Here is a 24,455-nt window from a genome sequence, read left to right as displayed (position 1 = left end):
AAGAGTTGCATGTAACATTATGCAAATACTAAGAATATCTTTTATTTAATGTGTCTGACAGTATGTTTTTGTTATTCTGAAATGTTTCAACTCATTTCTTAAAGCAATTTGCTTTGAAAAAAGACTTACAACTCACTCATCATTCTGAAATAATGTATCAATAATGTATTAATTTTAACAAAAGAATTAGGCAATACTTTTTATGAGTATCAGTATATACAGCCTTAGGCCTAACAAAAAAATAGTGTGATTCCACTTGCGCTCAATTTTAGAATAGGTGGGGTAGGGAGATTTTTCATTTTAATTTTTCTATATATTTTTTTTCCATATGTGAGTGTCTAGTTCAGGTAGTTATGTTTTCCGTTGTTTTCCACACAGTCTCTGTGTTATTGGTTTCTTCTCATCATATGTACAACCATTACAGATTGGAAGAACAGTTTTATATTGTCTTTTTAAGTGTCAGTTTCCGCATCCACTATTTCCAGGGAGACTTCACAATTTTCATGATTTTTTTTTCTCGAATACATAAAAAAAGTTTAGGGTCAGCATGAACAACCAAACAATTTTTTTAATTAGGTCTTAACACAGAATCTGTTCCTAATTAGGGATAAAAAAAAAAATGGTGCATTTAAGAAATAAATACATGTCTATGACCTGCCCATGTTGGTCAAATCCACTGACTGTTGCAAGGATTATTTTTGTTTTCAGCATACCATTGCAAAGAAGGCAGAAGGTTCATCATTCAAAAAACAGAAAAAAATATGCAAAATTAAAACTTAAAATACAGTAGTGCAATTAAAATACTAAATATTAAGAAATTCCAAACATACAAAAAATATTAAATTTAAAACATAAAACAAATAGTAAGAATACAGTAGTTCATAGTAAAGAAATTTCAAACTTACCATGAAATGAAAACTGAAAAATTTCCTAGGTGTAACACTCAATAGTTTATACACTGTAGCCTAGCTTGCACACTGACAAGTATTCATGCCTATTTGCCAGGATTTATTGCTATGGATACAAGTAAGTCACCCTGTAGTTCAATCATTATGATTATTGCCTACATGATTAGTGTCTAGTTTGGTATAAGTTGCATTTGGTCATTACTGTCATTTGGCCCCAAGTTATCAAATAAATTGTGCTGAATAATTTTGTGGATATTAGCATGAGTAATAAATGTTTTCATAGAACAGATCTATAATTTGTGTTACATAATTGACAGTTATCTTCATGATACCTCCTAGTGATTCGTTAAAGTTTTCATGTTTGGTTGTACAATCCATTAGTATGTGTAGCTACATGATAGTCATTACCGATGGCCTCGATGAGATAACCACATGCATCAACCAATTTACCCTGTACGAGGGCATGCTGTAGAAGGAATTGCAAGTCTCAAACCTGGCCATTTCAACCGACTGAACAGTCACTTTAATTCTATTATTGAAGGCTATAAAACTCATTTAGTTTAAGGCAGTAGAGAGTTCAAGCTTATTAAACGTAACTAAGTCAGCAGACCCATTACGTAGGCTTATTTTCAGGTGGGATTTATGTGATGTGATGTTTGTATCTATAGTCCTGTCTGAACTCGCATGAAATTTATTGATGAGTTTTTTACTTGCTCTGAATTAACAATGTCTGTATCGTGTGTCTGCCTGCTCACAATACTAATTTCAAAACTCATTCCAAGAATAAGAAATATTAAATTCATTGAGGAAAGATTTATTATCAATAAATATTACTTAATGTGAAATGGTGATAATGCATACAAGTGATTATTTTAAAAATTGGCAGTAGAAAGTGAATACAGTGCATATCATTATTAAAATACAATTATCACACTCACCCAATAAGAAGTTGAAACAAGCATGTGCTAAATATACAGGGAATGACATTGAGGAATCTATGAATAAGCACTGTTAAATGTACTGTTAAATACAGATTGTTTTTACGGTTCAATTTGTACATACTATCCAAAGATGGGAAAATCTGTTTAAATTTAGTTTTCTGTAATTCCTTTCAAGGGAAAACCAGGCACGCTTTATCCATACAGTTTATCTTTGACTTTCCACACTTGACATAATACTTAAATAGAGAATAGTATGTACTAGAAACAAGAATACACTTGGAATTCATCTGGTTGTACATATGATATACTAGTAGTTTTTTTAAAAAGCCATAACTGTTGCTACCATATATACATTTTGAAATTAAAGGGATATCAATGCCAACTCTGATAAGTGATAGTGAATGAAACAATGCACTTTATTTCATGAAACATCCAAGTTTTTATTAAACAGAATGATTTTAAAAGGTATGCTTCCCCAGTAACTCTTCATATATGATTGATGGCACAATAATTATGACATCACCAACTTGTGAATTTGAAAATGAATCCATTCATTTATCTATTTTATTATCATCACAGAATTACTTTTCATCAGATATTATAATCAATTTTAAAATAGGGAAGTTGCAATATATAATATATTTAAGGATGTCAAATTGAATATAATCACAAGATTTATAACTTTCACTTGATTTTCATTTTTAGTGAGAAACATTAGTTTGACGAGAAATATAAAACAATATATTTAAATGCCTTATGTTTAGTCAGTGTTTTTACTAAAGGCTGGGGAACATCAATATACAGAAAGGGAGAAATCTGGTGAAAATGGTTTCTCTATATATACCATACATTTGTTAGGGAATGCTGTAAAGTGATGTGGGAAGTCAGGTAGATTTTAACTACTAAGTATTTGCTGCCCTTAACAAAACATTTCGTAGTTTATGACATACCAACAAATGTGTAAACTAAATTTTCTTTCCAAATGTAATTTATTTTACATCGAGTTACAAAATTCCCTAACTACTTTGTATGTAGTGGGGTATAATTACTATACGTGGATACTTATCAAATGGGTGTACAAAACAAACGATTCTTGTATTCAAAACACTGTTACTTTAGGTTTGAATACACATTCAATATTGATTTTGGGCACAATTTCATTGAAAAATGTGTACGTGTGTAATCAGAGGAGACCTTTCTGTTAATTTATGGAGAAAGCATGAAACTGAAACGGAGTAAATGTTGAAATCCACAAGACTCTCGATGTCAATAAGACGTTTCATGCCTTAGTTTTAATGGATCAGCTGCCGCCTGATGAGATAGATTAATACAAATTAAGTCATGTGTTGAATTAATCTCTACCTTTTTTTTCTGTTTTGTGTATATCAAGTAGCATGACTAATACAAGTGGTGATTTATAAAGTTTCCTGCAGTGACATTTAATTCATGCAAGGTAAATGATTTTTTCAATTTAAAAGGGTTTTTCTTAATTTTAATAATGAATGAATTTGTGACTAAAGATTGTTTTAAAGTTAGAAGGCGAAGTCAAACTGAAAATACTATGCAATGCAAGGATTTGGAAATAATATGATAAGCATGCTATAGCTAGAAAGATCTGTACTATTCATCTGAGGTGAAATAATTTTAATTCTTCTGTTCAAATTTAACAAAGTAGTATCAAAAGTTGAATGACTGTAAATTTATGGAGTCATGTGAGTTAGAATTATTACTGCATACTTTACATTGTAGTTTGTTCAGTGCCTATATACATACAGTTTAAAATCATGAGGATATTTTTCATGTGCGTTGATGCATTTGACAACTTCTCGTCTTTAAATGTTTCAGCTTCACAGCAGAATGATAATACTGAAAGTATACTGATTTGAAATGAGAGTACATGCACGTGATTTCTGGCTGTCCTGTAATTTATCAAAATAGGATCACAACAGTACATTTATTCGTAGTAATCATAGCATTAAAAATATATATAATAATGGAGAATTATTAAATTATTACTTTTTAATTCTCAAAAAGAAATCTTAACATTTGTTTATTTAGTGTAATCACAGCATTAAAAATATATATAATATTAATAATTGAAGAATTATTATTAAATTCTGAAAATGATTATCAATGTTTATTCATAATAATACCATTTTTATAAAGGTATATGATAGTTGAAGAATTATTGAATTATAAAAATTTAAACACTGTACTAGAAATTCTCGAAATAAAATCTTAACATTTATTTATAGTAATCATAGCATTAAAAATGTATATAATAAATGGAGAATTATTATGTTATTAAATTTACAGGTTGTACTTTTAATTCTGAAAATGAAATCTAAACATTTATTTATTATTTATTTAATTGTAATCGTAGTATCAAAAATCTATATGATATTAATAATTGGGGAATCATTGTTAAATTTACAGGTTGTACTTAAAGTTCTCAAAATAAAATCTCAGCATTTATTTATAGTAATCATAGCATTAAAAATGCATATAACAATGTTAAATTATTATATCATTGTCAATTTATGGACTCAAAATGAATACCAATGGTATCAAAGATAGAAGTACAATGTAAAATGCATTTTTCAGAGAAATACAATTTAAATGATAATATAGACTAAAGTGACTGAAGGTCAGGTAAAAACATATACCAAGTCCATGTTCATAACTCAATACGTTGCAAAAAGATGCAAAAAGTGTAAAAAGTTTGTTATTGTACGTACAATAACAAACATTTTATACATTGTTTAATGTTTTACATTTTATTGAGTTGCGAACATGGACTTGGTATATGTTATTTCACATTATTTTTTCAAGTAGAAAAACATAGTGAAGCTGTTTTATCAAATACAATTCCAAAATAAATATCAAATTCTCATCCATATGGCCACTTTAACAATTTTCAGTGAGGTATATTGTGGTTGTCTGATCAAAGAAATGATACTCCAGTTACAACTAGTACAGTTATAAAATGGTGACAACTCAAAAAAAGAGTTTTCACTCCAGATTTAAACTTGTCACTACACTACCTACAAATAATATTGACAAATAATTAACAGATATAATGTCTTTTTTGTAAGTAATTGCCCAATTTCTAGTGACTGTATATCTTTGGTTATTTGATGAAAAATCATGTCCCAGTTGCAGTTAGTGCAGGTTTGGCAATGTAGATTAGGCTTAGCAACAGTGTAAAACGTAGAAGCCATAAAAATTGATTTTTTCTTAAGAGCCTATATCATGTCATGACATTTAAATTCAGTACATAACTTAAAATGTGCAATCAGAAAAAATGAATTAAATCTCGTCAGATGCTGTGCAATATAGTATGAAAAGTCACTCTTTTGAACTTTTTGAATCCATTTCTATTCATACCATCAAATGTTTCTAAATGATAATTTGAAGAAAAGATCTGTGACAGTGATGAAAACACACTAACAATAAATCTGTAATGGTTTGATGTGTAGATAATTGACCTATAACTCAAAGGAAATAATACAAATACAAATTTGATGAGCTGATTCCTACACTGAATATCAATTCTTGGAAAAAGCGACCTTAAAGCCTGACAAATAGTCTTCTAAAAGCAAATTGCAAACACTTCGGTCTCAGAATGCATAAATAATGGAGTCAGTCAACTTTTAATACAAAATAGTAGGTGTAATTCAAGGAATATTTTTACCCTGGGAATAAATTTTGTTTTATAAAATCATGATATAAAATAAAGGTCTCGGATACTGTGACCTTCAATTTACCTGGTGAACATATATGTCATGTATCAAGAAATAGTGCCAAAATGTTGTAGATTTTTTTTCTTTGGAGTAGCAACTATGGGTTCCAGAGAGCCATTTCAAGGTTTTTCATCACCTACAATTATTTGCAATTTCAGAGAAATATCACGTTGATCTTGTGCATTTATAGGGTATCTTTGCTGTGTGCATTGCATGATGGGAGTCAGCAGAAATAATATATTCATGGTTGCACAATGAATATTCATGAGGGACTAAGTATTCTAATTCATGAGTCATGAATATTCATTGTGGTGTTCTCATTTAATGTGAAAATCAAACCATTTCTTTGATAATAATCAGTGACTATCTCAATAGTACTTTCATATATTAAAGCTCAGTTGTACCTTCTATGATAAAAGTTCAAAAGTACTTCATATATGAAACTGTTGTAATGGAAGACTAGGGTCATGTTTTCTGTGAAGACTTGTTACTTTCATATTGAAAAATGTTAGTTTAACGTTTTCCAGTGTATAAATAGAAACGTATTTGTTCGATATACTACAGTCAGTCGTGCGTTAAGGATTAAATTGAGGATCTGACATTGTATTAAATCCATCCATTAGTTCATTATATTACATATAAGAATTCTATGCAGTTTACTGATATTTGATTTTTCTGTTTCCAACCTCTAGTAATTGGATGACATGGCTTTTAGCAAATTAGAAACCTGACAGCGCTTGCTGACAACTTGGGAAATCTTGAACTCTTAATAATTGCATTGCTATTTGAATTCCCTAGTTTTATTTCAATAATATTAATATTGCAGGGAAAGAAAACCTTGTGAATTCACTATATGTTCTAAATTAACAATGAAAAACTTGAACAAAATGAAATGCATTGGTTTCAGTCACTTGCACTTATATTACAGAGTCAGAACTTTGGTGGAAGTGATGTAGTTACTGGCCTTGGTTGAAACTTTGGCTACATGTATATTGTCAACTGTTTGTAAGGCAAAAAACAAAAAAGTTTTAACGTAGTGACAGATTCAAAACGAAGCTTGCACTCAAGATTTAAATTTGTCACTACACCAACTACGGATTAGTGACTACTAATTAACAGACACAATGTCCTTCTATATTAAAGTAACTCATCAATTATTACAGAATACATATTTGGTTACTTGATGAAAAATATATCCCAGTTGCAGCTAGTGTAGTTTTAAGGACATTGACATCACATTTGTGAGCTATATCTCAAGGCCATCACTTTCTAATATGTTATGTTTAATTCTCAGATTAAAAATATTAACTCCACATTTTGTACATTTATTGAAGGATTAGAGGTCATGTTATTGCAGCTAAGCTTCTTATAGAATGTGTATTTAAAAATGACTAATGTAAGATCAATTTGCTGTAGAACACTACAGACGACATTTATCATTTCGACACTTTTCCCTAAAGGGGAATGAAACTACAGGATATAAAAGGTATTTTCATCAACTTTAGGTTCTGGAGACTCATTCCATGCTATCACATTACGCATATTTAATGCCTTTGCTAAGAAACAGCATTTAAAATTTTTTTTTTCATATCTATTGTTCTAGCACTGATACATGTAAATGTGACTGATGAGTGACAGGGTCATAGTAGATATGAATATGTATTAGATGAACAATGAATATTCATGACCCCTATTGTTTTTACTAATTTTGCACCAAATTAATTCATATTATATGTACAGCTACACAAATACATTTACCCATAGGTTATTCAATACTTAGTCTAGTTGCTGACGGACTGTATTCTGTACTATGTTATATTCATAATATATACTATGAAGATAAGATAGTATGGGATATGGTCTGTCAGCAACTAGACTATTCAATACTGTTCAGGGTCTACAATATTATGAATAAGTCGTTATATTTAACAAAACAAACAGTTTCAAAAAATGTTCCAATTACAGCTATTAAACGCAGCTTTAATTAGATTTGGTAAAATTTACATGTTTATTACAGAATATAAGTAGAATGTAGTGTCATCTTAGATGATAGGTTCAGAAAAATTATTAAAAAACTATTTACTAAATATGAGATGGATGAGCCAGGAATGATACATTTTACATTTACCTGGAAGTTTTCTGAAATGTCAGTTTCCTCAATAATATGGATAGAAGTGTCTTCATCATTCATAAAATGGGGAAAGGAAATGAGTTTTAAAATTTAAAATGAAGTTAAATAAAATGAGGATAACACAAACACTAATCAAGATCTGGCACCAGACTATAGACAAAAATTCAACCGTTGTGCTTCTCAGGGTTAATAGGTATTTTACTGTTGAGACATGCTGTGAATTCACAAGTCTAAAGCTTAATTCCTGATGTACAAGTGTAATTTCTTTTTCTGAGGTAAATGTACTTTAGCCAGGTTTGAATCACTCCGATATTACACCAGATAATGAGATTATAGACACAAGTTCAACCATGTGTTTCTCAAGGTTAATGAGTTTTCTGATGGGACATGTTTTGAATTTACAAGGATATATCTTTCAGCGTTATACTTTCTCTTTCCATAGTGAATGTACTTTTAGCAAGGTTTAAATCATCAAACAAATAGAGTTAAAATTTCAATAATGTGCTTCTCTGATAAAATAAAAGTATACATAGCCATGTTTCAAAATCTGAGTCTATATCTTTCAACTATGTGTGTGTACTGTCTCTTTCCAGAGTTATGTACTTTTAAGGTTTAAACCAATAAACAAGATATTGTGCAAGATACAGAAATAAAAACTTCAATCATGTGCTTCTGAATGTTAATAAAAGTATACAAAAGCCATGTTTAGAAATTTGAGTCTATATCTTTCAGCAATACTGGGTGTACTTTTCTCTTTCTGGGGTGAATGTAAATACAATATCAGGTGATTCTCTTTCTCCCAAGGGGGTATTTGTTTGTATTGTATCTAAATAGGAGTTGGGAGAAAGAGGATTAATAAAAGTACATTAAGCTATGTTTTGAAGTATGAGTCCTTGACAAGACTGGTAAAAGTAATGAAGTTTTTAATATGTAATACTGTACCCATTTAGAGCTGGACTAGTCCTGACCAGAAACAATTCTTTTCCCTATTTTGGCCGTACAGGTAAACTTTTTCAGTTAGTCTCTCAACGGATCACAAATTTCTAGTTTTCTTAGTTACAAGTAAACTTTTTCTCTTTCTTTTTTAAAAGTAAATGAATATACTAGGTGACTAATATATGGATGAAAATGAGTATCTCTTTTAGATTTTTTTTTGGTTAAAACTATTTTACAATGGTTTTCTACTTCAAAATGCAATATAAAACAATTAACATACACCAAATGTGTGTGTTTAGTTCAATCATAGACTCTACATGTATAGGGACTGTGGTTCAATAATTGAAAAAAAACTAAAATTGTGTGTGAAGTTTGTGTACAAATTTCTTCCTGTGCTTATAATAACAAACTTTTTTACACATTTTGTTTTAAATATTTTTTTTTAATTGATGAGGTACAAGCTTTGACTTGGTCTTTGTTGTTTTATAGTGTGTGTTTTTTCAAGTAGAAAAACATAGTAGTGTATTTTGTGAAGTAAAAATTCAACAGGTAACACTGAAGTAAAGCACTTCCTCTATGTGCTACACTCATTTATAGCAGCCATATCAAATGTAAAGTAAACTTTTTCAATTGGTATATTTACAAGTCTAGCATGTGGCCTTTCTAATGTGGCGAAACGGTATACTTTTACACTTGATATGAATGTTATAAATGATTGTGGTTCATACAGAAAACACTTTACTTTGGTGTTATGGGTTGTACATGTTTTTCATCAATATGGCCACTTTAAATTACTGTATCATTTAGAGTGTAATAACAGCTTTATGATTCATAGGAGGATGTTTTTTTGTACTTTTTCTTTAAGTGTAGGTTAATGTACTGTTAGCCAGGATTTAACCTATTCCGAGAACTATATACATCGCACTAGAGTTTAGTTATCTCATAAAATGTACATGTAAACCCATCTTGTCTTCTCCTCTCATAAAATAACCCTTTTACAGGAGTAAACACAAATTTATTGTAGATTTTATGTGGTCCTTTATGCACACTCCATCAAGTGTTTTCAACAGCACCTTGATACATTCGATGAGGAATATTCAAAATATGGGAAAGCATATTGTTTGACAATATGTATAATAAAGTATACTATAAAATAGTTGGAAATGTATTGGGAATACATTAAAAGTGGTAAACAGTGTTCATACCATATTATACATTAAACAGTTGTTTTTATTACCTATCTATACAGACAGCGTTGTTAATGTGGTCAACATGTTTAAGATAGACTGTACACCTGGGACCTATGTCCATGAAAATCAGAGTCATTAATATCCTTTCAACTCTGTTTTGAATGAAAGCTTGCTCATGGTCCTTTTGAAAGTATATGAAATGTGAAGGCTCATGATCATGTTTGTAAGGAAATTTACAATCTTTTATTTTCACATAGCATTAACTCAGTATTCAAGTGCCATTTTAGATACTGGTTTACAGTTTAGTATAATTTTGACTCCTGATTTGTAGCCCCAACAGGCCTAAAGCAATGACTCATGTCTGTCTGTCTGTCTGTCTGTCTGTCTGTCTGTCTTCCATCTGATACCCACAGCTCAATTTCAACCAAAGCTTGCATAAATGTCAAATACTACAGGGTACATATGAATGTCACTTTACTGTTACACCCTTGACCTTTGCCTCTTGCCTCCAAAAGGTCATTTGTCAGATGCCATTCAAGTGTCTACCCAACATTATCAAAGGTGAGCTTCTATTGAGAAATTTACCTTTGACCTTGACCTCCATCGTCAAGGTTGAATAGCTGACAATTATACCTTGACACTTGACCTTGATTTCTACCTTGTTGGTCAATTTAACAATTTACGCCATATTTCTTGAAGTTTTACATCATTATATACACAATTGTATACAGTCATACTTTTGGAGATGAACATTCTGTTTAGAAACTGACATTTGGTCTTGATCGTCACTCTTATGCTCAAATAGTAATTTGCTAAATAAACTTGAAAGTCTTTTCATCTAGACAACATTTAAGTGCATCTAGTCAGACTTAGCCCTTGTCTCATAAAATTTTTGTACTGTGTATATATAGTAAATGTTCATTTTCTTCTCGTAGTGGTGTGTTTGGGTCAATTATTACAGTTACACTTTATGTTCAAAGTGGACATTGCGATTGTCTGATGTTACGAACTTGCCAGCGAATTGTAGGCCATATTTTAGACACCTAATTAATAGTGCACTAGTGTTGCCTACATCTTCCGTAAAAGACTTCATTTCTTGATATTTAGAGTTAGAATTTTCTAGAACAAAGTATAAGTTTCAGTTTCTTGATTTATTTGGAAAGCCATAAGTTTATACTTTGTTCTTGTTCTATCACATAACAACAGTTACTGTATTTGAGCTGGACTAGTCTTGAGTAACAATTATTATTAAATGGTATATATTCTCGTGTAGCTTCTGATCATTAAAGTCTGGTTTTAATACTTCAATTTCATCCAAAGCTTGGGGGTCAGGTGAACTGCTAGCTTTAAGCAGTAATAGCCGGAGGTGTGATTTAGACAAAGCTGTATAGCAGAACTACGATACTACCAATCTTTCACTCTATCAGAATTTACTCAGCTTACGACTTTATCTTCCACTTTGCACAGCACACAAGAAAGAATTGGGTAATTACTATTTTGCGTAGTACCATCATAAGATCAAATGAAGTGTTTACTAGGTGCATATTAGCCCCAGGGATATAATACTACTAATTCAATAGCCTGAGCTGAACATAGATATCTCATATCTATTAGGCTATCAGTTTTTACATGGAATGAACATTACACTAGTCATGCAAAATGTTGGTAACTTTTGCATCATTTTGAAGCTGGGCAAAGGCACATGCAATACAATAAGTGCTGATAACTCAAGCCTTCAGGATGTTGACAAAATTAGATACTTAGAAATTATTATACGATCATTTTTTAATGAACATTACACAGGTCATGTAACATTTTGATAACTTTTGTGTTGATAACGCTGGCTTTCAGGGTGTTGACAAAATTAAATATTGAGAATTTATTATATCAGCTTTTAATGATCATTACACCATAAAGCTGTGCAAAAGGTTGATCATTTTGCATTATTTTGAAAATCGCTAGTTCACATATAAAATAAAATGTAATAATAGTAGTATGTGTCGTTAATTAGATACTTAAAATTTAGTTTATGATCAGTTTTTAATGAACATTACACAGGTCATGCAAAATGTTGATAACTTTTGCATCATTTTGAAAATTGGGTAGATCACATATAAAATACAATAAGTGTTGATAACTCAAGCCTTTAGGATGTTGACAAAATTAGATACTTTAGAATTTAGTATGCGATCATTTTTTAATGAACATTACACAGGTTTATGCAAAATTTTGATAACTTTTACATCATTTTGAAACTGGCTAGTTCACGTACACATATAAAATAAAAAGTACTAAGTGTTGATAACACAAGCCTTCAGGGTGTTGACAAAATAAGATATTTCAATTTATTGTATCAGCTTCTAATGAACATTATGCTATAAAGCTGTGCAAAAGGTTGGTAACTTTTGTATCGTTTTGAAACTGGCTAGTTATAGTAAGGTGTTGATAACACAGGCCTTCAGGGTATTGACAAAATTACTGAGATACTTGGAGAATGTATTATATCAGTTTTTTAATGAACATTACACTATAGAGCTATTAATGCAAACTGTTGATATCTTTGCATCACTTTGAAAGTTGAACAGTTCTTGTATAAAACATATCAAGTGGTGCCAACACTTAAGCCTTTAGGATATTGACAAAATTCACTGTATTTATCAAAGGGACCATAAACTGTTGCTAACTTTCAAATATATGTTGCAGATATAGTTTATAACCCAGGACAAATTTGTTTGCATCTGTGTCGTCAGAAGTTAATTTGTTATTTTTGAGATCTCCATAGCTTCTCATGAGAAGTTTTCAGTTGGTGCATCATATCTGGCGTGCCAGTTGGTAGTAATTTGCATATGAGTGTCAGTTTGTGCTTCATTTGTATATCTGAATTGTCAGTTGGTGCTCATTTGCATATCTAGTGACATTTCATTTGTTTGCATTTTTGGCATTTTCACATAGCATGCCTTTTGTATTCATGCGATCCCAAGTGAAAGGTTCGAAAAGTGTACACATTAAATAAGTCCAATTAAGGTTCCCAAGTATAGTGCACAATTTCATTTCATAATTAAATTTTACTAGATTTTCTACCACTATTTTCTTTTTTATATTAAGTTTGAGGTTGTAAATTCTTACTAAAAACTCACTGCTATATTTGTAGTCCTTTAGTTTAGTATTAAAGTTAATATTATGGGATGGTAACCATGGTGAGTGCTGCCTGAACCCTTGACTCAAATATGGCGCTATGACTTTTAAAAACAAGTACTTCAATTAACATGATAACCAGCTTTTTGTACAAACAGCTCATAAAAATAAAAATAGGACTTTTATTGCCAATAAATCATACATTTATATACAAAGTAATCTTTTAAAGTTGATTTGTTCAATCCAGATATGCATTCGCTATAGCCTACCACAATACCAAAAGAAACTATTTCTAGTGTAAATATTTTGAAAGATCAAAATAACAATGACAGACAGTGCTGTCTCAAAAGAAACCCAACATATTTGCAGTTTGATATCAAAATATCACAGTAATCTTCACTGATAATAAAGCAGTATGATCCAAATCTATCATTACACTATTGCACTGTAGCACATGCATACTAGTAGTATTTGCACTGCAGTATAATTTCGAAAACATCATTGAACACCAACATGCAAATGATATGCAAATGATATGAGGACACGATAGTTCATCGTACCTGATCTCACAGTGTTATATCTTTACAAAAATTGGCTGTTTCGGATAAACATATGTAATAATAAGAGAACCTTCTACATGAGTTCCAGTACAGGCGTAATCGGGTTATTTCACTCGTTTGCAGTGTTTTCTATTGCACCTTCTCTCGCTGCACTCCTGAATGTACACCTGCAGAGCACTTCTAAGCACTCAAGCAAATCCCCCAAGTACACCACACTTGTACTGTCATGCCATTGGGTTCTTTCGCAGTATGTGTTTAAAGTTTAATCAGAAGTGATGTGGGGTTTTTTCTTGCTATAAATTTTATACATCAGAAATATGAGTTTGATGATCTCTTATCCCAGCTGAATACAGGCAATATTGTGAAAGGGACGCAATCTGATTTTGTATGTGGGGGGGGGGGGGGGGGGCATAATTTTTTAAGTTCATTAAGCGATACCTGTTGTATTGTAATTGCTGAAGCATATTTTAACTATCACATACTATTGTCAGAACTTATACCTGATATCTAAGAATAATACATAAATGATTTGATGACATAATTTATCATACGTATATTGTAATGAAATGTCCAGCAAACTACTATTATGTTACCTGGTGCATAGTTATGCCAGAATGTCATTGAAGGCATGCATTGACATCAACATTACACTAGAGTATAGCGTAATTATGGTATTATGGAAGTGTTTTGCAGTTCAGTCAAATTACTTATAAACTCAGTTTGTGCCACTTTTTGTGCCTGGTACACCAACATTATCAACAGACCAATATCTAAACAGTGTTTTCCATAATGGTATTTGTACAAATTATTTGTACAAAGTTTGTTGATATAACTATTATAATCATGACATAAGTGGTCTGACATTAAAAGAATTGAGTGTAGATTGTTTTTTGTGTGCATTTGTGTTTGTGACACACCTTTAAATAAAAAATAGTAAGTCTCTATGGTGATAGACCTTGGAGAAAAAAATGCCCTCTTTTGGAGAAAACTGCCCTCTGGTGATAGTCCTGCCAATGAAATCTGTCCCCTTGTAATTTCCCTTTGAAATGTGCCCTCTAGTATTAGATCTCAGAAAGAAAACTGTCCTCTGATGATAACCTTGGAAAGAAAACTGCCCACAGTGACCTTCACTTTGACCTTATGTCAAACCAGAGGCCAAAGGGGCATTTTCAATCAGACATGTTACTCATCTGATTAGATCGCCATGATTTATTTACAGGGAAATTGGAGTTAGCTTGGCATTCCACTTATGGAATACGACATTCCTTTAATACACACAATCAGATAACTTCAACTGTAAAATGAACAATTACAGAGGATACTGTGCTGTAAAAGAATCTGAGCCATGCTTGTCACTTTTCAAAGTGATTATGCAAAGGATCCTAGATCCTGTTATGTGTGAGGTGTATCTGTTGTTGTCAGTCCAGAGTTAAATGTGTCTATCTGTATCAAGCAAAAAATATCACATCATGTAAGTAAAACACCAAGAAAACCTATATAGTACTGTAATCAAACAAAACACACTCTTGCCATTGGTTTAGATAGTTTGCTTGATCTTATTTCCAACGTGTAATACTACATTATTCAGTATCTGAGATGTTATCGTACGACAAGTTAAAAGTCTTCTTTTGACAACCAGTATTCTAAGAAAATTAATCTTGGACCAATTTTAGTGATTTTAGATAATTGATGGCACATGAAATGAAGTGGTATAAATAACAGAGAAATATTCATACACAAAAAACAAACATTAAGTAATTTGAATTTTTCAAACTTGAATGTTTGAGGCAGGACTATTATTGTATCAATGAATATATTATACTGTAAAAACATGAGGAAAACACATTCTATTCGCGCCATGATATTACATTAAAGTGAAATCTATTTCCCACAAGAGAAAGAGTACAAATAACTAGTAGAAAAGTAAACACAGAATGTGGCATATGAAAATTCAGTGATGTCCACTGGGCAAGAGACTCGAAAATAGTTTGATTTAAAAAAAAAAAACTAATCAAGCATAACCCACTCGAAAAGCTTGCATCCTGTAGCTTGGTAACTAAGAAAAGAAATTTGTATTCCACTAAAATATAAGAGAGACCCTCACCAGTAATTTAGTGTATCACAATAAAAAAAAGAAAATGCAATGCAGAAATTCACTTTTGTAATATAAAAGCAGACACCCTTTCTAACACAAATCATATCATGACATTGTGAATAGAACGATTATCTAATCACGGCTAGACATATAAACATGATGAATATTATTAATGATATAGCTGTCATTCATATGTATTGTATGGATATAGCTGAAGGCTCTGTCACATTATTACATATTCGTTTAAAAGGTAATTTTTCACCGACTCAGTCATCATAATCCAGGTTGTACCAATAGTTCTTATCAAGCTGTGACAACCACCTGTGGTTCTTTTCATCCACCATCAAATTATATTATGTGTTATTTTCTGTATCCCAGCCAGGGTTCCACTATTAAGTATCTGACAGTATTTTTCCATTCATTCTGTTGTCTGTTATCTATTTTCCTTTTTTCCTTTTTTTTAGCCCAGAGTTCTAGATATTAGAAGTGCATCTCTCGTTTCTATTTGTAGCAATCCCATTTCATTTGCAAACCATGTTTCAAAACAATTTTTACAGATCTTTGGCTGTATTTGTATCTGAACTCAATATTATAGTATGATACAGAATGGGCTGTGGTAAAATGTGTCATTTGACCTCTTGCAACATGAAGTTCAGCAAAAGGCTTGAACATGGTTGATCAGAATTCAGATATATTCAATAGCTAGCAGGCAGAGACAAAGACTAAGATATTTAAAAGGGAAGGGTCCATGGAGAGAATGAATTCAGTGAGGGATGTTGGTTCTAGTTTATTTTCAGTTGATACAAGTTGACTGAGTAACGTTTCAAGTACAGAAATGGTGAGAAATCCAAGAGCATATAATAGTAAGACATGGAAGAATCATGAATGAATGTCTTTTTTCTATTCAGCGGTAAACGAGTACAAGAACAGATTTTTCTTCAACTTGCTTTACATTTCAGCAGGCTTTTTCACGAAATGTGCATTGTCTATTTTCTTTTCACATAATAGCTGCCCACATACACCTTAACTGCTATCTTGTTAATCCATTTATTCACATGTTATCTTTGATAGGGTCAGCTGGGTCAGGCAAGAGTACATTTAGTAAACAGCTACGTTTACTGTATGGAGATGGATACCCAACCAGTGAAAGACTGAAATTTCAACGCCAAGTTTATCAAAACATTCGTCGAGCAGTTAATCTGTTAGCCACAGCAATGAAGACGTTGCACATTGACTATGAAAATGGAGAGAATGAGGTGAACACAAAATAATTGTTGTACAAGTTTAAACTTTCCTTGGTTTGTCCTGTTATCAAAATAAAAACACAAAAATCAGTGTCCTCATGATTCCAATTCATCATCATACATGTATTCCATCAATTTCAATTTTCATGAACATATTTACGAAAGCCGTCAGAAAAAACCAATACTGACAGATCCTTTTCCAATTTTCAATACACAATCATAACTGTAATATCATTTGTACATTTACAATATTTATACATTTATATATAATTCTCCAATATTTTTCTTTCGTTAACCAAGAAAAATACAAGTGATCTAAGGGGCCTTGTCACTCTAAGTCAATGACGAGCAGTGACAATCTCATATCATAAGTATTCTCCAGCTGACTGAAGAAAGATATTAGAAAGTGCTATAGTTATGATGCGTGTGTTCACGGTACAAAAGCTAAAAATAAATCCTGTATTTTCTGTTTAAACATGTACAGCAGGTTTTACACAATGTTAATATCATCATTTAATTGATACAGGAGGGATTTGTACTGGACAATTACTTGGATAATCAATACGATGTATGTTCTATTTTTAGTATACTTTGATGGGCATTTCTTGTTGCCACTGTAGTAAAACATCACAAACCTCAGAGTTTACAAATCTATGTACACAGAATTGAAAAAAAGATTATTGTTCTACTGGGAGTAATTTTACGTTGTGATCAACACTAAACTACATGGATTATAAAATGCATACTACATGTGTATGGTCCACTACACTATATGATGAAATACCCATGGTTTTTGTAAGGGTTAGGGCAGGTCAAAGTTTGTCCAATGTTTGCTGTATATTTCTGATAAGATCATTTGTCTGTAGTTGTGTTTGCATTTCTTGACTCATGTACACAGAGAACCAACTGAGATACTTAAAGTAAAGTTATCTCACTCGTTATCAGGTATCTGTTCAGACTGTGCATGTACTGCATTCATCATTGGGTCTTATCTCTTAAAAAGACAACATTATGTTTGCTGTGGGTCAAATGATGAAAACTGAGAGTTTGTTTGAGTCATCTCATTATAAGAGATGGAGAACACTAAAGTTTGATGGGTCAAAACGAAAATTGTGGCTGTGTGTTGGTAGCATGTCACATCAAGTGTTAGGGGAAGACATCAAACTGTCTTGTAGATGTGACAGACTGCTGGCACACATCAAATTGGCTGAGAGGACACAAAGATATACAAGTAACAGGGAAACACCATATTCTGGTGCGTCACAAGAAATTGCTTTATGACAGGCTACTGGCACCAAAGGCACATTGCGAATGTCTTTGTATACAGAATGAACACACAATATGATGTATGCAATTTCAAACATTATCAGATTGTCTTCCAGATCAATGGTTAATGTATGACATCCCTCCACTCACTCAAATCATGTGTCCATCTAATCTCCTTGTTGAGCTTCTTCCATGAAATAGTCTTAAAGGATTGAATGTTATCTGTGTTCATTATCGTAATGAGAAATGTAACAATGACAGGGAATCCATGCTGTGTGCTTACAGAATAGAAATAGGAGAACGAAGATACAGGATCAGATACAATATATGATATCTTAGACAGGTTATTGTAAAATAGGACAAAGTATAGTGATTGTAGATAAAGATTATTTTACTAATTAAAACCAATAATATCATTCTCAGGGTAATAATTTGTTGATATTATGTATAAAACCAACAATACATACAAAATAAGGTAATATTTATATTATTAATAATATATTAAATATAAATTTGATTTTGATGAAAGATTCCATTGTATCATAATTAATTATATAAATGTTTTTGTCAGCTAAAAGCTGAAGTTGGCCAGTATTGTTGCATTAAAATCTCTGTAATATGTAAACGGCAGGGTTGCAATGTCAGGTTTTCCACATTAATGTTACCTTATCGGTGGAGCCAATGAAGATCAATCTTTCGTTCTTCACAACTTTTTCTGTATATAGCTGTACCAGACAACAAAGCCTACAAAGTTTTAATCCTAAGCTGAAGTTGATGTTTAATATGAAAGATCATCACCATGGGAGATTCTGACATGAGCTTTATATTTCTCTTTAGTCAGGTTTGTAATTGATAAAACAATCGATTGTGATATGATGATAACGGACACAATCAATTGTTTTATCAATTACACTGCATTGTGGTCCTATGTCTCTTCGTCAAGTGTTCAAAATACATAAAAGATTTTTTTTGTAAAAATTGATAAAACTGGGACTAACAATTGTTCATGTTTGTACTTCTGTGTATATATTAATATATCAATGTATATATATATGCTGTGTATGTATCAATAGTACATTTTGTGTATGTACCAGTACATAATACAGATATACAACTTTGTATTATATTTCACCAGTTCCTGGCTGACGATCTAGGTGGAGACGAATTTACTAACTTTAATCTGAATTGTTGCTGTGGCTCCAAGATCATAGAATGCAGGGAATGTAAACCCATTGACAGAGATGAAAGAGATAAAATAGAATCTGTCTGGAGAGATGGGGGAATTCAAAGATGTTTCCTTCAGAGACATCTATTTCATCTAGCAGAGTCATCTAAATAGTAAGTATACATGGAGACATCAATTGTATTGTATTCTAGCCCTGGGTCATGTCATCTCTTCAAGTGTAACAATATCTTATGCATGTCCCAACAGCTCATTTACCTCAATCATGCCAGAAGGTCAATACAAAATGAGAAGGTTCAGTCATGATTCTCGTGTTCACCTAGGGTATTAATGCGTGTGTAGTGTGTGGAATGAAATTTAAGTATGGAGACCAAAATATCAAATGATTGTTATATTTGTGAAATGCCTAGTCTATTTCAAATAATAAGAATTTGTGTGTTTGTTAGCCTTAAATGCAGAATCTGCAAATTTTAGAAATGAAAAGATTGTTTACATGTAAAGAAATTGTATTGTACTACCAAACCAAACTGACTATGAGTTTCAAATGATGGTTTTTATGTCTTTAACACAACAAAATACATGCAAACAATCAAGCATATCGCTGTGGAGACAAACAATTAACAACACAAACATAACTGTCGGATGCAACAAAAAGATTCAAACACAAAACAGAGTTTATTTGTGTTCACTGTGAGATAAAATGTAACAGTTCATGTGCATGGCATGCATGTGCACTGCAACCAGTACCTGTATTTTGTTTGTGTAAATTCACAACAAAAAATGTGTGAGATGCAAAAAAAATCATGTCATCTAATTGAAACTCTATAGTGTTTCTGATTTGGACATACTTATAGTTACCACTGGGACACTAAATTCAAATTAACCCTTTCACCACCAATTCCCACTATTGCGCAAATGCACAAGCGCTGAAAAATAATTGGCCTACATAATATACTCAGAGACGACAGAATTAACCAGTACTTCGTTTTCTCAGTTTAGTTATTATTGGTGTTTCAAATATTTACTGATTTTGATTAAAAGATCTTATGTAACACTGAGTTAATAATTGTATAAAGTATTATATTATACCATGTACCCTACCAGTATGCGGACATATTTATGTGGTGTGTATATAAAGAAAAATATAGCAACGTTATCCTGTCCATACACCATACTGCCATGAAAAATCGTGACATTCGCAATTATGACCAGCTGATTTTGTCATACATGTATGACTGTGTCAAGATAATAGATTCCTTGATATTCATCATAAAACATTGTGGTATTGAATTATGATACGTCTAGAATTTGAATTCAATTTTAGTCACAACAAAATCAGATATATAATAAATAGTGAAATATATTTTCAAGTACAAGATAATTTCATATTGAATAATCTATTACAGGATATGGCATTTATGATATATATATCTGACAATTTTATACTTGTCATTAAACATTTTTATTACATAAAAAGTAATTTATTGGTCAAACAATAAAAGGTCCATTTCCTTTATCATGCACTTTGCCATCCTGTTGCTAGCCAGTGTGTTAAGGGAAAATAAAATTTAATTCACATTAATTTTAAGTCAAAATCTCCATCCTCAGGAAAGAGAACATTATTTTCTTGGCTGCAAAATGAGTGGCTCCGTAGTTCTAAGCAAAATGCACATAAATCTCAAGGGTTTTTAGCCCCAAGGAATGAAGTTTTCAGAAAATCCAGAATATGAATTACTGAGTTGAAATTTTGAGGTGTATGTCTTTGACAAAGACTTGTTTATTAGAAAGAGCTCTTTCAATATTTTTTGCCTTTGATTTTAATACTGCAGCAGATTTCTCAAACTCTAGAAATCGGAAACCTTTTAATGGAAATATGTAGAATCTGGTGTAAGCATTTTAGCATCTTAGCTTTAACATCATGTGGTTCAACAAGACTCAGATTCACATCTTTTCATTATTAAAGTAGACACAAAAGATAATATTAGATAGTCATCAATATTTCCTTGACTTAATGTTTATGCCTAATAACCAGAATAGCTTATTTCACATTTTACACTTACAACATTTTTTGTCAGTCAAGTTACCTCCCCCCTCCAGTCTGTAAGACAGTCATGTTTTGCCACCTTCGGCAGCCTTGCTCATAGTGTGAAAGGGGAGTCAGCCCAATGTGGCATACCATACATACTACATGTGGCCCTGTATGATATTTTAATATTTCCATCATATTCTAATATCCTCTGAAGGGCAGTCGATTTTACCAACTGTCCCGGAATATAATAACAAAAAGGATTAAACTTAGATTCCTATAAGGATTACCATTTTAAAAAAATATGTACATTGTAGAGAATAAACTTGAAGATTATATCCAGGATTACCCTGAGAAAAAATGAACAATCGATTGACACTGAGAATAAGTTATTATAAAGAAACTCAGTCAGTACACCTTTTGAATATGTGATCTGATCTTTCATTGAAACTAGCACATGTACAGATTTGTAATCTATTGTTTCTAAATGTTGAATTTCAATGTAAGATTCTTGAATTTAAGATGTTTTTATATAGTTAGATTTGATAATTAATTGCAGGGTAGTATTTATTATTAAACAGTATTGAATTTTGATATAACAAAATACAATTTATGTAATAGAAATAGTCGCACACATATCAATAGCACATATACTACTGTAAACTTTGAAATTGTTGTGAAAGATTTAAAAATTAGTCTTTTGTCTTGCCTTGTCTTGTCTTGTCTTCTACTGTACTAAATGCCAAATGTGGCTACAAGCATACAAGCATACAGTCCATCCTGCAAGACTTTGAGAACTAGTTGAAGACTGTAAAATTGCAAAATTTGCTAGTGGTGAAAATATCCAGGTTTACAGTATTTTGAAAGAAATATTCAATTTTATATCAATGAATTATATATATATATATATATATATATATATATATATATATATATATATATATATATATATATATATATATATATATATATATATATATATATATATATATATATATATAAAAGTATTGTGAAAATTATATCACGCTTGGAATTAAATAAAATATGCTTGTATTTCTGATTGTATTTTCAATATATTTGATGATGTCCTTGTATTTAAAAATGGCACAAATCAGAAAATATTTCATTATGTTACAGAGTAATTATATTTCTATTAAATCTGAGTTGAAATGCAATTAAACTGCCAGTCTTTCAATATATTGAAAGGTAAGGGTTATAGAAGATATTGTGTCATATTCTGACTTTGTGAGAAATTCCCTTTAGTGCACCGATAACCTCAAAGGTTACTTCAAACTCCCAAATGATACAGCTGTCTAAAAAATAATCATTTCTCATTCCTGAATGAATGATTCAAAATTCTGGTAAAAATACCTTGGGATATAATGTCTTTTTGAAAGTTATAATCACTTGAGGCAGTGTGATCAAAATTAGAAAATGAAAACTTACGGCCCCTTTGGATATCATATTTCCTCTTGTATTTTTCAGGTTTCATGGATCTGCTCACTTTACGACCCTGTACATGTATATTAACTAAAGTCTAAAAATGCTTAAGATTGTTTTAATAACAAACAGGGTGAGCTGGAAAATATAAACATAAATGAGTAAATGACAAAACAAATAGTTTTGAAAAGTTCCAGTTTTGATGTTGGGGTATGGGCAGACCTGAACATATTTCTGTGTCATGTTTTTATCTAAAGAATCCAATGTATATGTCTATTTTTTAATCATGTTTGATCATCACTGGTAATCATGCAATTTGTTGTATGTCATTTAGTAAATCTGAATAAATGATGTGAGAACATAATTTTGGGATGCATCCAAAATTGTTGTTGGCATCGCGATCATACAGAAAATACGACCTTACAAACATGTCAATGCTGTACAGAGATTTTAATATTTTCATTTAATACAAGACATAACACAAACTTAATAAACTAGATGAGGTTGGTGTATTAACTCAATAAAATAATGTCTGCCGTTGGCCCAATATATATTCCTTAATTACTTTCTGAATTTGTACCATTATATGTTCCTTTATTTGCTTATGAAGTTGGCCCAATAGGTCCCTTAATTACCTTCTCACCTTCTGAATAGGCCCAATATATGTATCTTTATCAACTTCCGTTGGCCCAATATATTCTTTAATTAGCTTCAGAAGTAGGGCCAATATAATTATGTTTCTTATTAATTTGAATTAGCTTCTCAATTAACCCAATATATTCTTTAATTAGCTTCTCAATTGGCCCAATATATTCTTTAATTAGCTTCAGAAATTGGCTCAATATAAGTTTCTCAATTAGCTTCTCAATTGGCCCAATATATGTTTCTTAATTAGCTTCTCAATTGGCCCAATATATGTTTCTTAATTAGCTTCTCAATTGGCCCAATATATTCTTTAATTAGCTTCTCAATTGGCCCAATATATGTTTCTTAATTAGCTTCTCAATTGGCCCTATATATGTTTCTTAATTAGCTTCTCAATTGGCCCAATATATTCTTTAATTAGCTTCTCAATTGGCCCAATATATGTTTCTTAATTAGCTTCTCAATTGGCCCAATATATGTTTCTTAATTAGCTTCTCAATTGGCCCTATATATGTTTCTTAATTAGCTTCTCAATTGGCCCAATATATTCTTTAATTAGCTTCTCAATTGGCCCAATATATGTTTCTTAATTAGCTTCTCAATTGGCCCTATATATGTTTCTTAATTAGCTTCTCAATTGGCCCAATATATGTTTCTTAATTAGCTTCTCAATTGGCCCAATATATGTTTCTTAATTAGCTTCTCAATTGGCCCAATATATTCTTTAATTAGCTTCTCAATTGGCCCAATATATGTTTCTTAATTAGCTTCTCAATTGGCCCTATATATGTTTCTTAATTAGCTTCTCAATTGGCCCAATATATTCTTTAATTAGCTTCTCAATTGGCCCAATATATGTTTCTTAATTAGCTTCTCAATTGGCCCAATATATGTTTCTTAATTAGCTTCTCAATTGGCCCAATATATGTTTCTTAATTAGCTTCTCAATTGGCCCAATATATTCTTTAATTAGCTTCTCAATTGGCCCAATATATGTTTCTTAATTAGCTTC

The 24,455-nt window shown here is 31.3% G+C and overlaps 1 protein-coding gene across 1 annotated transcript in view; it reads left to right on the top strand.

Annotated features, from left to right (window-relative positions):
- The window catches only part of LOC144446982 (guanine nucleotide-binding protein G(q) subunit alpha-like), a 77,728-nt gene that overhangs the window by 33,390 nt on the left and 19,883 nt on the right, over positions 1 to 24,455 (top strand). The window contains exons 2-3 of the mRNA XM_078136858.1: positions 16,711 to 16,895; positions 19,285 to 19,487. Coding sequence (XP_077992984.1) covers positions 16,711 to 16,895; positions 19,285 to 19,487 — 388 coding nt within the window. The remainder of the gene's footprint in view (positions 1 to 16,710; positions 16,896 to 19,284; positions 19,488 to 24,455) is intronic.

This window comes from Glandiceps talaboti, chromosome 15, assembly GCF_964340395.1.
Source record: "Glandiceps talaboti chromosome 15, keGlaTala1.1, whole genome shotgun sequence".
Lineage (NCBI taxonomy): Eukaryota > Metazoa > Hemichordata > Enteropneusta > Spengelidae > Glandiceps > Glandiceps talaboti.
This window is presented reverse-complemented; position numbering and strand designations above follow the sequence as displayed.